This window comes from Andrographis paniculata, unplaced genomic scaffold (genome assembly GCF_009805555.1).
Source record: "Andrographis paniculata isolate CXL003 unplaced genomic scaffold, ASM980555v1 Contig82END, whole genome shotgun sequence".
NCBI lineage: Eukaryota > Viridiplantae > Streptophyta > Magnoliopsida > Lamiales > Acanthaceae > Andrographis > Andrographis paniculata.
The window spans coordinates 3,054,054-3,072,496 of record NW_026137620.1 but is presented as its reverse complement, the minus strand read 5'-3'; the positions used below and the strand labels follow the sequence as shown (position 1 = coordinate 3,072,496).

The following is an 18,443-nucleotide window of genomic DNA, read 5'->3' as shown; positions in this document are numbered from 1 at the left end:
TGATCTTTGTAATCACCAAATATTCATTATTTGTCTCGTTCATGGTTTCAATATGATATCCGTTTCTACGAATATCAGTGAAACTCAGCAAATTTCTTCGAGCTTTACTCGAGAATAGTGCATTTTGTATTTCAAACTTGATTCCTTCGGGGAAACAGATCAGGGCTCTTCCACAGCCTTCAATTGTTGCATTGCCACTTATTGTGCTGACTTTTGATTTTCCCAACTTCAGGTGGGAGAAATACCTTTGTATTTCAATATTGTGTGCGTAGTCGCCTTATCAATTAAGCAAATATTTTCCTCTTTATAATGTGTATTTTGACACATGGCATCCATATTCGTGCCGAAAAAGCTGATCGTGCTAATAACGTGTTGTAAATATTAATATTATAGGAATAACAAATATTAATTATCCCTACTGTTAATCACTATTTTGTATATAAATATATATATTAATGTATTATAATATATGTATGATATTGTATATATGTACTTAAGTGTATATATATATACACATGTATAGGTATGCTAGGTGTTGCTATATATATATTTATATGTATATTGTAATATTAATAAAAGAAGTAATGATGGAGAAATGCAGGGAGAGAAGGATAAAGTAAATATTAAGCGTGTCTTTCATTTATGGTATCAACATATATATATATATATATATAGAGGAGATTTACACCGCCTAATTGCTTGGATGGGATTCAGCCATTAATTAAGCAAATGATAGTGATGTACATACCATCCACATAGTATACTACGAAATATATATGCATACTTTACGTGTATATATTGTACAACAATAAGACGTAAAAATATTTAATGCATTCATATTTATATTTAGTATTGTATATATGTACAATAAATATAATTTTTTTTAATAAAAAGAAAAGAATACATTTTACATTTGAAGGAGTGAATATTTTTATTTTTTTTAAAAAAAAGTTGTTGATATACTACTATTTTAAATGAAAAAAAATATAATTAAAATAATATTTTTAGGAAATAAAAATATATAATTTGAAAATATAAATGATTCAATATTTTATTTTTATATATTTATTTTCATTTTAAAAGTTTAATAGTCTAAATTTTAAATATGGCGGCGGCTACTGTGCTGACATATTTTTTTGTCAGCACTGTACTGATTTGTTTTCAATTGTTATATCAAAAATTTATAAAATCTGAGGTGTATATTAAATAGGGGTAATGTTGTAATTTTATTTTACTTAAATATTTAATGTGTTGTTTAAACGTTGTTTACTTGTAATATTTTACACATGATTTTACTATTCTAATTTTATTTTCCCTCCAAAAATATCAAATCAAATATTTAATTATAATTTATTTTATTACACTAAAATCTAATTTTACATACAAAATATCACATCAATACATATTTATATAAGATCAAACAACTATTTCAATTCAAAATTTTACTATTCAAAATCAAAACATCTCAAATAAACAGTGTGCTTTTATGTTCAATTAAATAGGATTGTTGTACTTTTTTGTTGTACCGTGCGTGATTTGTTGTTTTGTTTATATTAGTGTAATCGAAGTTTTAAATAAAAACCTATTTGTGTGTTTTTATTATGTTATATCCGAGATTTATTTATTTTTAATATGTGCTATTTATATATTTATATGAAATTTATTTTAATAAAATTATTAAATAATTATAAAAATATAATAATTACTTTTTACTGGCAAATAAAAAAAATATAGTGTGGCCGACAAATAACTTTTAAGATTTTAACTATTTATATTTATTTTATTATATATATATATTTATATTCGCTCTTGTGACATGCTATGTTTCCCCTCTCTATTCCCAAGTAAGGGGTGAGTCCCATGCGTCAGTTTGTGGATCGCGGTCTCACACACTAATGGTATTGTTATTTAAATAAAATTATTAAATAATTATAAAAATATAATGATTATTTGTTATTGACTCGTTAAAGAATACATTGTGGTCTACATATAACTTAGAGTTGTTAGAATTTATATATATTTTTATTGTATATATATATATTGAAATATAATAAATATGCTTTTTTGTTGCAGTGCATGCGATTTTTTAAACATATAAAATTGTTGTTTTGTTTATATTTTTATAATTTAAGTTTTAATTGAAAATATGTGTGTGCTTTTATTGTGTTGTGTATATAATTTATTTATTCGTAATATGTGCTATTTATATATTTATATGAAATATAGTATTAATATTTTAATAAAATTATTAAGTAATTATAAATATATAATGGTTATTTTTTTACTATACACGCCAAAAATGCAGTGCCATCAATAGATAAGTTTTAGTAAGATTTATATTTATTTTATTATATAAATATATTTTTAAATATATATTTGTTGTGTTTTTGTATTGCAATGGATGTGAATCTCTACCTATATAAAGTTGCTGTGTTTTTTAATATTTCTGCAATAGAAATTTTAATTGAAAATATATGTTTATGCTTTTATTATGTTATATATGTAATTTATTTATTTATAACGTGTGTTATTTATATATTTATATAAAAATATGATATTGTTAGTTAAATATAATTATTAAATAATTATAAAATACATAATGATTACTTTTAATGACATATAAAGAAAAATATAATGCGATCAACCGGTAATTTTTAATGTTTTTAGAATTTATATTTTATTATATATATTTTTTAAATATATTTTCTATGCTTTTTTGTTGTACCATATGTGATTTTTTAGCCATATAGTTTTGCTGTTTTGTATATATTAGTGCAATTAAAGTTTTAAATAATAATCTATATGTGTGCTTTTATTATGTTCTATATGTAATTTATTTATTTCTATTGTGTGTTATTTATATATTTGTATGAAATATGATATTATTATTTTAATAAAATTATTAAATAATTATAAAAATATAATGATTATATTTTACTGACACACAAAAATGCAGTGCAACCAATAAATAAGTTTTAATAAGGTTTATATTTATTTTATTATATAGATATATTTTTAAATATATGTTTGTTGTGCTTTTTTGTTGCAATGTATGCGCTTTTCTCCCTATATAAAGTAGCTATTTTTTTTTTTTTTTAATATTTGTGTAATAGAAGTTTTAATTGAAAACATCTGTGTGCTTTTATTACATTATGTATGTTATTTATTTATTTGTAATGTGTGCTATTTATATATTTATATAAATTATGCTATTATTATTTACAAAAAATTATTAAAAAAATTATAAAAATATAATGATTACTTTATACTGATATATAAAAAAAATTACAGTGCTGCCAACAGATAACTTTTAATAGTTTTAGGATTTATATTTTATTATATATATATTAAAATATTTGGTGTGTTTTTTTGTTACACTGCTTGTGATTTTCTAGCAATATAAAGTTATTGTTTTCCTTATATCTTTGTAATTAAAGTTTCAATTAAAATCATGTGTATATACTTTTACTACGTTTATATATATGATTTATTTATTTGTAAATGTGTGGTTTTTATATATTTATATAAAATATGATATTATTATTTTAATAAAATTATTAAATAATTATAAAAATATAATGATTAATTTATACTGACATATAAAAGAAAATAATGTGGTCAATGTATAATTTTTAGGGTTTTTAGGGTTTATATTTATTTTATTATATATATATATATATTTAAAGTATTTGTTGTGTTTTTTTGTTGTAACTTGTGTGATTTTCTAACCATATAGTGTTGTTTGTTTTGTTTATATTTGTGTAATAGAGGTTTTAATTGAAAATTTGTGTGCTTTTATTACCTTAAGTATGTGATTTATTTATTTGTAATGTGTACTCTTTATATATTTATGTGAAATATGATATTATTATTTAAATCAATTTCTTGTCTGATTACATTTTCTTCTGTTACGATCGTCTGTTTTCCATGATCAAATACGAACGTGTGCTCTTCCTTAACATGGTTTTTTTCATATCTGATTGCACTGACTTATCTTTTTATGATTTATAATCGTTGTTGATTAATCTGTTGTTTTATTATAAAAAAAAAAAAAAAATTGATATCTAGTTATAGGAGAGAATATTATCTTGTTATATTATTATACTCTCTCTGTTCTACGGAAAGGTTACCATTTTTTATTTTCGTCCGTCCCAAAACAATGTTATTATTTCCTAATTTAGTAATTGTACTATCTACTTAACCTAATAAATACCTTTCAACTTACAAATGCTATTATTTTTATATTACACCATACTATTAGGGATATTTTTTTTTTACTACAATCCAATATAATAATAATATTAAAAAATTTACGTGCAAAAAGCAAATACCATCCATCCAAAAGTATTTATATTTCCTTATATATTTTATAATAATAAAGGATATGTTAATAAAAACAATACTCATTCCCACCATCCAAAATAATTTTCTAAAATTTTGTAAATTATTATGAAATAATAATATTTTAATAATTTATAAATGTGTAAGATGATTTTGATATTTTTATATATAGATTAATTGTATATACTTCCTTAGTCATTTAAATCTATTTCAATTTTGTTTGTATTTTACAAAAAAATATAAAAGTAAATTTCAATAACAGAGATAGTATAACGAAATATTTGTAATTTATGTAAAATTTTAAAAAATATTTTAATATTAATATATAATTATTTTATAATAAAAACAAATATTTTTAACAAAAAGAATAAAAAAATAGTAAAAAAATATTTTAACTTTTAAAAATTTAAATTTAATTGATATACTCTCTCCTTCCTTGCTACAGTGTTTCCCCTGCCGTATATACTTGAATTTAGAAAAAATATAATTAGTAAATAATTAAAAATATATTAGTAAAAATAATTATTTTATAATAAAAGTAATTAAAATTAAAATTAAAATAATTAATTAGTATAATTAAATTTAAAAAATTTAAAATAACATTAAACTTTATAATAATTTTCAAAGAAAAGAAAATGATAGACGTGGACAAGGCAGATAAGCGGCAAGGGAGTAATATACATCTGTTGACCTTTTGTTGAAGATCTTCCCATTAAAAAGGAGACCGGTAAGTGCACCTACTCGCCGTCCTGGTGGAATCACACACAGTGACAGCCAGTGGCTAGGATTGAATCTGAAGCGACATTGATTGATTGATGATTGAGGAGGGAGGTTCAAGATCAGGCTCATTCATTCATTTCTCACATTTAGTTTAATTTAGTTTGTTTCGAGGATTCAAAGAGGAAAGGGAAAAGATGAGTGCAGCAGCAGTAGGTTTGGGGAAAATGGTGGATAACAAGCAGATTATATTCAAAGGATACATAGAGCAGCGAGCACCTGAGGAGACAGACATGGAAGTGAAGGTGGGAAACAAGATGAAGCTGGAAGCTCCAAAAGGCTCTGGCGCCATCCTCGTCAAGAATCTCTACCTCTCTTGCGATCCCTACATGCGTGCCCGAATGCGCGACTTCCATGGCTCCTACTTTCCGCCTTTTGTTCCTCATTCCGTATGCTAATTAATTAATTTCTTGTTCCTTCCTTAGATTGAAATGCAATGCAATGCTTCTTAATTAATTTCTTGTTCCTTCCTTAGATTGAAATGCAATGCAATGCAATGCTTCTTAATTAGCAGTTTAAGTTTTAACTTACTTTCTGGGGGGTTTTGTTTTGGATAAGGTTGTTGAGGGATTCGGTGTGTCCAAAATAATCGATTCAGATAATCCCAACTTCAAAGGGGGAGAGTTTGTTGCTGGATTTACTGGGTGGGAAGAGTATACTTTGATTTACAAGACTGAGCAGTTGAGAAAAGTTGAGCCTGATCATCGTATTCCACTGTCGTATCATATCGGCCTCCTCGGTATGTATGTATGTATATAGTTCATTAACTTGTCTATGTTTTGGATTGAACTCTTCGATTATATTGTATGTTCTTCTGAATAAAGCTAATCTAACTGGAGGGGGGTTGTACATATCTTATAGATCGAGGAAATGATTATACACATTGTGTGCTGGCATTGCATTGCTAAAAGATATAAGAGTTTGTTGATGATGAGTATTTGAGCAAGTAAGAACCACAACATGTGGCTGCAGTCTGCAGAGTCATTTTTACCAGCTGATAAATCAATCATTATATATATATATATATGTATAAAACATGTTTTGTGAACTTGGGTGTAGCAAATCCAATAGGGAGAAGAATTTGCCTTGAACTTGGACAATAGTGTAGTGAATAGAATAGCAAGTTTGATATTCTTAGCTCTTAATATAATTTAGGCAAAATTACTTATTGGATTAAATACAATATTTTAAAAATTATAAGAAAGTCTCGTGCAATTCTTTTTTAGGATTATGTGTAATGGTTCATGAAATATGAGGGAGTCTTGTGGAATTTCGAAATCACGAGGAAGTATGGTATTGATTTTTCAAATTACAAGTAAACTATATGTGATTTTGCGAATAAATTTATATCATGAGGAATGCCTTGTATGTGTTGATCAAGGAGGGAATGGCATCTTTATATTGCATTTATAACTTGTTTAAGCAAGTAGTTGGAACTTGTGTAGGGATGCCCGGCTTCACAGCTTATGCTGGATTCTATGAGGTTTGTAGCCCTAAGAAAAACGAATATGTGTTCGTATCTGCTGCCTCTGGAGCTGTCGGGCAACTTGTTGGCCAGCTTGCAAAACTACATGGATGTTATGTTGTTGGAAGTGCCGGGTCCAGCGCAAAAGTGAGCATCCACACACTCACACACATATATCCGATATATATATATATAGATACATATTCGAAAGTGGAATTATTGTACAGCACTCAACGAAAACCACAAAGAAACCATTTAAAGGGATCACTCGAAAATCTGAAATTCTTGAGTTGATCCATAGTGATCTCTGCGATTTTCATTCAACACCATCATTGGGAAATAAAAAATATATCGTCACTTATATAGATGATGCAACAAGGTACTGCTACGTATATTTGTTGCATGCAAAGCATGAAGCTTTTGAAAAATTCAAGGTTTATAAAACTGAAGTTGAATTACAGCTTGGTGCGTCAATTAAAACGCTGCGTAGGGATCGAGGAGGAGAATATCTCGACTTTCCATTCTTTCAAGCTGTTGGAATAATCCATGAAACCACGGCTCCTTATACACCTCAACAAAATGGTGTAGCCGAAAGGAAAAACAGGACATTGAAAGAGATGGTAAATTCCATAATGTCTTTTTCGGGTTTGAGTGAAGGATTTTGGGGAGAAGCAACGCTAACGACCTGCTTTATATTAAATAGGATCACTAACAATCGAAACAAGTCACTCCCTATGAGCTTTGGCACAAACGGCCTAACTTAACATACATACGAATATGGGGCTGCAGAGCAATTGTTCGAGTTCCTGAACCTAAAAGAAAGACTTTAGGTGAAAAAGGAATTGACCGCATTTTTTAAGGATATGCCAAGCACTCAAAGGCATATCGGTTCTACGTCCTGGAACCAAATGATTGTCTCTGTACACTCAATCATTGAATCACGTGATGCAATCTTCGATGAAGAACGTTTCACGTCGATGCCTAAGCCTTCATCTAGTGTCAAATCCACTAGGTATGATGAGCATAAGAGTGATGAACATCTACCTCTGGACGTGACCTTTAATGAAAAGGAGGAAGAAAATCAAAATATTGATGAAAATAATCAATTGGCTGAACTTAGAAAGAAGTAAAAAGGCTGGAAAACCAAAGTCCTTTGGTACCGACTTTCAATCTTTATTTAGTTAAAGGATCCGGAAACAAGTTTGGATCTTTATATCAATATTGTCGTAATTTAGAAAAAGATCCAAAGACATATGAAGAAGCCATGAGAACTCGGGATGCTTCCTTTTGGAAGGAAGCTATTAATGATGAGATGGACTATATTTTAGAAAACAACACTTGGGTGATGACGGATTTACCTCCGGGATGCAAACCTTTGGGCTATAGATGGATTTTCAAACGGAAAATGAAATCCGATGGAACCATTGACAAATTTAAGGCTCGATTGGTCATCCAAGGATTTAGACAAAAGAAAGGTATCGATTACTTCGATACCTATGCACCGGTTGCTCGAATCACTACTATAAGATTGTTGATTGCTTTGGCTGCAATTCATAATCTTATTATCCATCAAATGGATGTTAAAACGGCATTTCTAAATGGCAATTTGGGGGAGGAAGTATACATGAAGCAACCGAAAGGTTTTGTTGAACCGGGAAACGAACATAAGGCGTGCAAGCTTGTTAAATCATTATATGGCTTGAAACATGCTCTCAAACAATGGCATCAAAAGTTTGATGAAGTTGTATTGTCAAATGGTTTTGTTTTAAACCAATCAAACAAGTGTGTATATAGTCGATTTGACAATAATGGAAGAGTCATTATTTGCTTATATGTTGATGACATGCTGATCTTCGACACAGATCAAAGCAAGATAGATAAAACCAAAATGTTTCTCGTATCTAAGTTTTCTATGAAGGACTTAGGAGCTACTAATGTGATTCTTGGAATTAAAATTATTCGAGAATCCAAGGGAATTACACTTACACAATCACAATACATTGAAGCATTCTCAAGAAATTCAATTGTGAAAATTGTACTCCGGTTGGTACACCTTGGGATCCTAATGTGAAACTTAAGCCTAACACCGGGAAACCCATCTCCCAACTTGAATACTCGAGGGGCATAGGTAGCTTGATGTATGCTATGACATGTAGAAGGCCGGATATTGCTTATGCCGTGGGAAGATTAAGTCGATTTACTAGTAAGCCTAGTATACATCATTGGCAACCACTTAAAAGAGTATTCAAGTACTTAAAATCGACTGTAAATTAGGGCTTGTCATATGTTGTTTTTCCGTCGATTTTGGAAGGATACTCAAACGCGAGTTGGATAAGCCATGCCGAAGATTATTCTTCTACCACTGGATGGACGTTTTTGCTTAGGGGAGGTGCAATTTGTTGGGCTTCCAAGAAGCAAACGTGCATTACAAGTTCTACGATGGAATCTGAATTTGTAGCATTAGCCGCGGCTGGAAAGGAAGTTGAATGGCTTTATAACCTAATATATGAGATTTCATTATGGCCGAAACCGGTGCCACTCATCTCTATCCGTTGCGATAGCGCCTCAACAATGTCTAAAGCTTATAGTAAAATCTATAATGGTAAATCTCGACACATAGGTGTGAGACATAGCATGATTCGTGATTTAATCATGAATGGGTGATATCGGTTGAGTTTATTCGGTCAGAACATAATTTAGCCGACTGTTTGACAAAAGGGTTGGCGAGAGACTTAGTGCACAAGTCGTCGATTGGGATGGGATTGAAGTCCATTAAATCTTCCTAGTGTGAGACCCAATTCCCTTCTAGTATGACGCTAGAAGCTGAATTCAATGTGAAAAGCTCATATTGGGAAGATTGGATCGCATTTAATTCAAACATCCCAAGTATGCGTTCAGACCTGCAAGAACCATATCTTGATATTATATCTCTTAATAACTCCTTTGAAAAATTGCTTATGCAAGAGCGAGACTAAAGGAGCTACCTATACGAGCATGAAGTTTTGCCGCTTTAAGAAAGTTCGGACTTGCTTTCGATGAGCTCGCGAATGGATATGGACACATGGCTAGAAAAGTGTCAAGTTAGAACCAAGGGAATTGTAAATTCGTGTGTACTCTGCCTACATGTATTCAAATGAGTTGAAAGGGTTCAATCCTTAGCGACACCCTGATTCTCGAATATTTGTAACGTGTGTTGTACTAATGCGAAAATTCAATCTTCGTGACATTCTCGTTTATGCATGGATTTATTGTGTATGGTTGTGATTTAATTTGTGAATAAATCAAGGATTACACTAAAATGGGGGAGGATTGGTGGTAAGTTTAGCGTAATTGATTTTATTCGAGACCAATGAATGTTGGGATTAAGTGAACTTCAGGATGGGATGCGTGGAATGCGCACTCGAAAAAGCTAATTTCGACATAATTTTGACAAGTAACACAAATTCTAGGACTGATTATTGAAACGGCCTTAGTTATGGGTGTCAAAGAATAGCTGAGTTATAATGTAAATATGTTAGGAGAATCAATTTGTAATTCAAATATGTTAAGAGAATTAATTTGTAATCCCAAAAATTGAGGGATTTAGTCGGTCCTTAATTGAGGGAATCAGTTAGTTTGTTTCATTTTTCCTCCTTGTAATCTCCTTTTTAACTCAGTGTATTATCAATTCAAATCATAGTGGAAATACAGAATTTTCTTTCCTTTCATCTCTGATTTCTCGCATGGTATTAGAGCTCTAGGAATTTTTCTAAGGTTTTGTAGTCTTCTTCAAGCAGCCTTCATCGTTGTGTTTTGTTCCAGCCTTAATTGCTATGAATTTTTCTTCTTTCACTAAGTCATGTCTGAAACCATCATCTCCAACAATTCCAACCCTTCCGAAGAATCTAACTCTATTCAGAAAATTGGAGAACTGCAGAATATCCGGGCATCCAATAGGTTCAACTGTAAACCTCCAAGCCGGGAGTGGGGCTACCGTGGGGGCAGCAGCAAAGGCCTCAAGCGCATATGGCAGAGCAGCCCAATATTGAGGAAAATCCAGCAATAGGGGGTTCAGCAGTGAAGAAATTGAAAGATTGAGAAGTTTGTTGGGGTCTATTGAGAAGCCTTCTGGAACATGTTCAATGGCTCTTTCAGGTAAACCTGTGTGCATGAATGTCTTAGACAAATTCTATACCAACTCTTGAATCATAGACTCCGGTGCTACAGACCATATGACCCCCACATCTCAACTCTTCCACACCTATACCCCATGTCCAAGTAATAGAAAAATTGTTGTGGCCAATGGCACCTTAGCCACTGTTGCAGGGATTGGAGATATACATATCACACCTAGCCTTATCCTTAAAAATGTTCTCCATGTGCCCAAACTGTCAACAAGTCTTGTTTCCATTCAAAAGTTGACTCATGATCTTAAATGCTATGTTGTTTTTTGCTCTTTTTATTGTGTTTTTCAGTACCAGGACTCGGGGAGGAGAATTGGACTTGCTAAGGAAAGGAATGGTCTTTACCACCTTGAACCATCCAAAAAACTTAAAGTAACTTGCCTTCTTCTTTCCTTAGTTCCTCGAATAAAGATGCCATTTAGCTATATCACCTACGTCTTGGTCATCCCTCTTTTAGGATTTTAAAAATAATGTTTCCTCATTTGTTCCAAGTATTAAATATTTCTGAGTTTCATTGTGACATCTGTGAATTGGCCAAACATATCCGTGCATCTTTTCCTATTAGCAATAAAAGAAGTTCTCATCCTTTTCATTTGATTCATAGTGACATAGGGTCCTTCCACTATACCTAATGTTTCTGGGGGTCGTTGGTTTGTGTCCTTAATTGATGATTGCAATCGGGTCACATGGCTCTTTTTTCTTAAACAAAAATCTGATGTTAGCACTGGTATACCTAATTTTCAGTCAATGGTTCAAAATCAATTTGGGGTCAAAATAAAAAGCTTTAGGACATACAATGCTAGATATTATTTCAATCAGATTTTGTCACCTTACTTTCAATCACATGGGATTATCCATGATTCCTCATTTGTGGACACACCCCAACAAAATAGGGTAGCCGAAAGAAAGAATAGGCATTTACTCAAACTCTTTGTCGGCGATCGATTGATCAAATAGACAGCACATGAGACTGCCTCTCCCCAAAATTCAGCTGGCATATTTTTTCTTTTCAGCATGCATCAAACTATATCCATGATGGTTCTATTTTTTCGTTTGGCAATGCCATTTTGTTGTGGTGAATATCGGGCTGTCAATTCATGTCGAATCTCATGGTTCCGACAGAATTCCTCAAACATAAAGGACATGTATTCCCCTCCACGATCACTTCGCAGGATTTTTATGTGAGAACTAGTAAATTTCTCAACCTGAGCTTTAAATTCTTTGAAACAAGGAAGTGCATCAAATTTTTCTTTCACCAAATAAACCCAAACCTTCCTTGTGAAGTCATCAATAAACAACAAGAAATATCGGTTACCTCCAAGCGATGGAACTTTAATTGGCCCATATAAATCTGTGTGAACCAGTTCCAAAGGCATTTTTTTATTTCCAATCAGATTTTGATGGGAAAGACTCTTGATGTTGCTTTCCCAATTGGCACTCTTCACAAACTTCTTGTACTTCTCCGATTTTGGGCAGTCCATATACAATCGATTTATTCGACAACTCCTGCAAGCTCCCAAAATTAAGGTGCCCAAACCTATCATGCCACAGCTTGAAGATTTGCTCATTAACAGCAAGATTTCCAGCATTATTTAAGATATCAAGCTTCAAAGCAAACAAATTGTTTGCTCCCAAACCAATTTTTGCTATGATTTGATTTTTCTTCTCCATAGTGCAAAAGTTGTCAACAAAATGAATATCAATCCCCTTTTTCATTAAGTGGCCAACACTTAACAAATTGCTTTGTAATCCAGGAACATAAAATACCACAGACATTTTCTCAACTCTCCCATTTTTCGCCTTGAATGAGATTTCTCCAACGCCTTCGATCTTATATGCCTTGGCATCTCCAATTGTAACCTGCCCATGATTAGCTTCGAGAAGAGTGGAAAACAAATTTTTATTTCCAGTCATGTGTTTGCTTGCCCCGCTGTCCAAATACCGAATATCCCCAATATTTCCATTTGAAGCAATCAAGTTTCTGTATTTTCGACTCCTTTCTCATGCACAAAACCATTTTCACGCTTCTTTTCTGAATATTTTTCCCAACAATCAGAAATTTTATGTCCAGGTTTGTGACAATAATAGCACTCTACATAAGGTTTTGTACCTTTATAATTACCACGCCCTCTTCCTCGTTGGGTGAAAGATCGTAATTTCTCATCTTCACGTCGCTCTTTATTTTCTGTAGGTGGTTGGCCACCCCTTCCTCCTCCCCAGCTTTGATTTCGTGCTCGCCCGTGTCCACGAAAGAACCACGCCCTCCCATAAATTGGGACTTCAAAGCGTGATCTTGAGAAATGGAACTTTGAGAATTCCTTTGAAGTATTCTTACTTCATGGGCCTCCAATCTTCCTTGCAAACTTTCTAACGCCATCGACGAGAGATCTTGCGACTCCTCAATTGCTACCACAACATGGTCGAATTTACTTGGTAGGCTACGCAAGATTTTCTCGACTATCCGTTGGGTTTCAACAACTTCTCCATTTGATGCCATTTGATTCACAAGAGAATTCGCTCTCGTAAAATAATCTCCAATTTTTTCGTTATCTTTCATCTCCATTTTTTTCAAATTCAGCCCTTAATGATTGCAAGCGAACCTTTTTTACTTGATCTAGCCGAGAGTATGTTGTTTGTAGGATGTTCCATGCTTCTTGTGCACTTCTAGCCTTGGATAGTCTTTCATAGACTGGAATCTCAATTGCTTGATATATTTGAAAGAGAGCTTTTCTGTCTTGTTGCCTTCTGTTCCTCAGAGAATTTCTTTCGGAAGCAGTGAGTCGGGATTCATCCTCTGGAGCACCTACACCATCTTCCACAACACTCCATAAGTCTTAAGATTCAAGACATAATTTCATGAGATTGCTCCAGTAATCAAAATTTTCGCCATTGAATCGAGGAATGAGAGAAACTAGATTGTTGGACATAGCCGAAGCTCTGATACCAATTTGAAGGCAAATAATATAAAATAAAAGGAGAATAATAAAATATATGGGGATAATCAAGAATATTCACTCTAAAATATATATATATATCGATTTACTTACATATCATATATATATATAAACAATTCAAACTACTACCATAAATATATTAATTACACTCATTAACCTCCAATTCAAATAATTCACAAATGACAATTAACTCACAAATTCAAAATTCAAATTCAAATTATTCATTAATAATATTTAATTAACCAATTCAATTATTATTTAATTAAAATTCAATTTAATTTTCCATCAAAAAATTGTCAACAAAGTGAAGCTTTGGAGAAAGCTGTTTGCAACATGTATGGTGATCCTTTGCGGATGCCAACCAAGCTGCAGTATCAGCGGCCGTTTCCTGACCAGATTATAGAGGATCCTATTTTCCGTAATGCAGGGATACCCGAATTTACTTTATTTTCGAAAGAGGATTCCGAAACGACCATCAAACACATAAGCTGATTTATGGCTCAATGCAGTGGAGAGTTTGGGACCAATGAGTGGTAAAAATTGCAACTCTTTTCTTTATCAGTAACTGGACCAGATTTTAGTTAGGACATCACATAGTTGAATCTAGTTGGAGATCACATTTCATAAGCATTTCCACAGTTTGCTGCTCGAGACGATTATCACTGACATTCTTAGCTCACGGCAAAGGTCAGATGAGCCCATAGAAGACTCTTTGGAATGATTATGCAAGATATAGGGTTGGTACAATTCAAAAAATTTCCAGAGGATTTAGTTTTAGACATTGCTATTAATAGGATGCATAGTCAATTATGAAAGAAACTTGTCTTCAAATGGTATACCAATGTCTGGATATTGACTTCTAAGGCTATTAGAGCTAAAGAAGCCTTTCTTTAGCTGAAGAAGGTGGGGGAAACAAAATTCTATAGATCCTCAAGAAATTCCATATGATGATGATGGCTCGGGTCTAGAAGATAACAAAAAGGGTTACCTTCAGCTGGTATTCATTAATTCTTTTGGAACACAACCGAGCCAAACCAAGGCACAGGCCTTATCCATACTATAAGAGGTTTGGAAGCCACTTTGGAAGGCCACACTATCTAAACGCACGGGGGTCGGGTAGACCAGTAGGCTGCCAAAGTGCATTTCTATTTTGAATAGACTTTCACCATATAACATAGTGGAGGAACTTCATTTCTACAAGGATGAAAGAGTCTGGAGAGTTACTTCAGTGAACCAAATGGTGATCAATAGGAAGTCCACACAACACCTAGAACAGCCTCCAGTAACTAGCAGATAGGTGGTGAACCTGTAGAAAAGTCAGCAAAAACCCTTAACTAGAATGCAAAAGTGGCGGATATAGTGCCAACATCAGGCAAAAAAAAAAAAAACAATTTAGCAGCCAAACATTGGCAGCAAGACAACACGTAAGGATCCTGGTGAAAATTGCAACAGTTTTTCACAAAAAGATTTGTGGAACCACTTGCGGATAAGGAATGGCGGCCTAAGTGCATTCTAGTGGGAGATATCATTCCCCGTGGACCTAGAGGAAAAACACTAAAAAATTCCTTTGTTAGCAGCTTAACAAAAGATCAGTCAGATGATCCACTAAAGGATGCTCTCATGGAAAAAGATGATGAGTCCGAGACCAGTTTAACAGTCATCATGATGAATGAGGATACAAAGAGAACGATGAACTATTATAGAGACTTTGCAGTCAGTATGATTGGAATTATGCCGAGTAGTTCAATGCACCACCTTCTTAGCCAGAATTTCTGCAAGGTGACATGATTATAGATGGCTCAAGCTCAATTTTATGGGCTGATGATGTAGAGAGCCCAACAGAAATCAAGCAGAAAGACATCGGTGTTAAAAAAAAATAGGTGAAGAAGAAACCCAACACCTTAAGCCATTGTTCCTCACCATCTTCTTTGATAGGTGGATCGTAAGTAAGGTGTTAGTGGATGTCAGAGCTTCCGTCAATATCCTGACATTTTCCATACTGAGGAAGATCGGAAAGACTATGAACGAGTTGATTCCAATGAAATGATGAATTTTATGGGCAATGCCCACAAGGACGCTAGAGTAGCGTGACGGATGTCATTGTTGGGAGCAAAAAGGACCGTATGGCATTCTTTATAAGGGACACCAACATATTTTTCCATGTTGAGTCACAGTTGGATCTACACATTATAGTGTGTGTCTCCTACTCTTTACCATAAACTTATGTTTTGGAATAGGAACAAGGTGAAGGAAAAAGCGGATCCACTTTTGGAGATCCATGCTTTGAAGGCCATTTATTATTCTTAGAATGTGTTTCCTCTTTCAATAATGGTGATTATTCTTTGAATGTGTTTCCTCTATCAATAATGGTGCTGAATTCTGAAAATTGGGAGGAATGCAACATCGCTATCTAGGAATTTGAAGTCCACAAGAAGGCCGATCCAAAGCTGGATTTTATGGAAGAATATGATGGTTGACGATCTCGAAATCGTCGAAAAGTGGGAGGACCAGTTGTGGAAGTTGTCTTTACCAAAATAAAGCGCAAATTGTGAAATCGCTAGGGCAAGAAATAATTGACGATATTTCACCTGCCAACAACAATTTAGATGATGAAAAGTTTATTTTATCGATTCGGAGGATTGTTCCATCAGTTGATGCTCAAGATCGCTAGACGATATCAAATTGAGAAATGGAATAGAACTCAAATGAAAAAATTAGCACTTTATTGGTCCAAGAACATAAGAAGAAGTTAGTTGCACTGATTCGGGAGTTTCGGGACTACTTCACTTGGGAGTATCACGAGATGCCTAGGTTGGTTCAAAGTTTGGTGGAGCATTGGTTGCCTACCAATCATTCTTACTGCCTTCATAGACAACTGCCAAAAAAATTCAATCCAGTGCTGTTGCATGTGAGAGCACCAGGCAGAATCAAGTATAGGGGTACAAAAGCTACTCCCTCAAAATAAAAAACCGTGGAAAAGTGCTAGCATCAGTCTGCAATGATAGAGAAGAAATCTTCCTCTCAAAAATGTTTCTTGGCCCTTCATTTTTCCGCTAAAAGTGATTTGAAGAGAAACACTTTGGAGGAGAAATTACAATAATATTGGATGTTTTCGGAAGGCGAACCATACAAATATTTTTATGGGACATCTGTTATACCAAAAAATCTTCAAGATTTTAAAAGAATCTCAGAGGAATAAAACTAGTGGAAATGAGAACTAAAATAGCGGATCCAGGCCTCAGAAAAATGTTATATGGTCCAAATGCAAGAGGGTAATGATCCAAGTTAGTTGAAGCTCAAAGGGGGTGGACACCGACCAAATAAATGAAATAGTAAGCCATATTTTGTGCTAAAAGTAAGTGTCGAGAAAAGACCAAGAAGAAAAAGAGACCCCATTTACCAAAGGCCCAAGTGATAAGTTGAGCGTAAAGTGGAGGAAGAGTTGACAAGGAGGCAACAACCTGTGACTGAAGAGTGAGGCCTAAGCTGAGTAAGTCCAGCGGAAATGGATGAATACCGTGAACGCATGGGTTATATGATGGACATTCGATAACTTTAGAACTCATTGTGGTAATTGAGATACAAATGCGGCTTGAATAAGAAATTAAAGAGCTGGGGGTTATGAAGATTTCAATTAAGAAGGTGAAGTAATGATAGATTCAATGATGTTTGAGGGTTTTTCAACCGTTATTCATCTCACGGGATGATTAGGGGTTCATAAATTATCCTTTTAACGATTATTCATCAAGGAGTGATGAAGTTACATCGGTTACATGGGCTTATGAAGAGCCATGATCTTTAAATAAATGAGAGCAATAATAAACATTGATTGAAGCGAGTTTATAATGTTTGGGAAAACTATAAACTGGAGGATTCGCGATGAAGAGAAGGTCTCCAACCAACACATTTTCAACCTTATTTTTACCCTTTTTATCAATATTTTTCTCTTTTTTTATATTTCTTGCAATTTATTTTTTTTGCAAGATTATCCATTTTTTTTTTATTTTTATAGTTTTCTTGTTATTTTGCTTGTATTTTTTCCTAGTATTAATTAAATTTCATTTACAAACCCTTTTCTTTTCATTCCGAACAATGGATTTTCTGCTAAGATCCAATTTTGTAGACACAAAGTATCATCTGGGGGCTTTCTAGAGTGTCCTAGAGAATCCTTCGCAGTTTTTCCGATCATTTTCATCAAGTTTTCGTGAGACTGAGAATATAGATTTGCATATACAACAAGTTCAATAATATAAAGTCTATTGAGTTCTTCTAGCCTTGTCTTGTAGTTCGTTTTCTTATTTGTGTTTATTTTTTGCTATCAGAGCATGTTTCACAATCACTGACATCGGTTGTGGATTGGCCGTAACCATTCATGACACATCTTGGTATATCGACGCGACTTATCGAGCTAATCTCAATTAAGTATTAACTATGTAAAAGAATTTATATGAATTTTTTAATTCTGTTAGATACTAATAAATTATACTCCCTCCGTCTCATTTTAAATGGGTCATTTATTTTTTTGTAGTGGATTAAAAATAATAGTATTTATTGGTTAGTGGAAGTGTATAAGATAATTTTACGTTTTTTTCCCTTAAAAAGTACAAATAAAGTAATTATGTTTTTGTAATTTGTGTAAAAGTAAAGATATGTTGGTATTTATATATAAACTACTTTTACTATATTAGGAAGTGATGCTTTTGAATGAGACAAACAAAAAAGTTTTAAGAAAATACTTTGAAT

The 18,443-nt window shown here is 32.8% G+C and overlaps 1 protein-coding gene across 7 annotated transcripts in view; it reads left to right on the top strand.

The window, feature by feature from the left end:
- The first annotated feature begins 5,067 nt into the window (after positions 1–5,067).
- Positions 5,068–18,443, top strand: part of LOC127241498 (2-alkenal reductase (NADP(+)-dependent)-like) — a 31,179-nt gene continuing 17,803 nt past the window's right edge. For 5 of the 7 annotated variants that reach the window (XM_051260589.1, XM_051260593.1, XM_051260591.1 and 2 more), the window contains exons 1-3: positions 5,068–5,507; positions 5,677–5,857; positions 6,564–6,730. In XM_051260589.1, coding sequence (XP_051116546.1) covers positions 5,256–5,507; positions 5,677–5,857; positions 6,564–6,730 — 600 coding nt within the window. In that variant the 5' untranslated portion in view covers positions 5,068–5,255. Of the gene's footprint in view, positions 5,508–5,676; positions 5,858–6,563; positions 6,934–18,022; positions 18,059–18,443 lie in introns of those variants that run through there. The other 2 variants (XM_051260594.1, XM_051260588.1) reach the window with 2 other exon arrangements.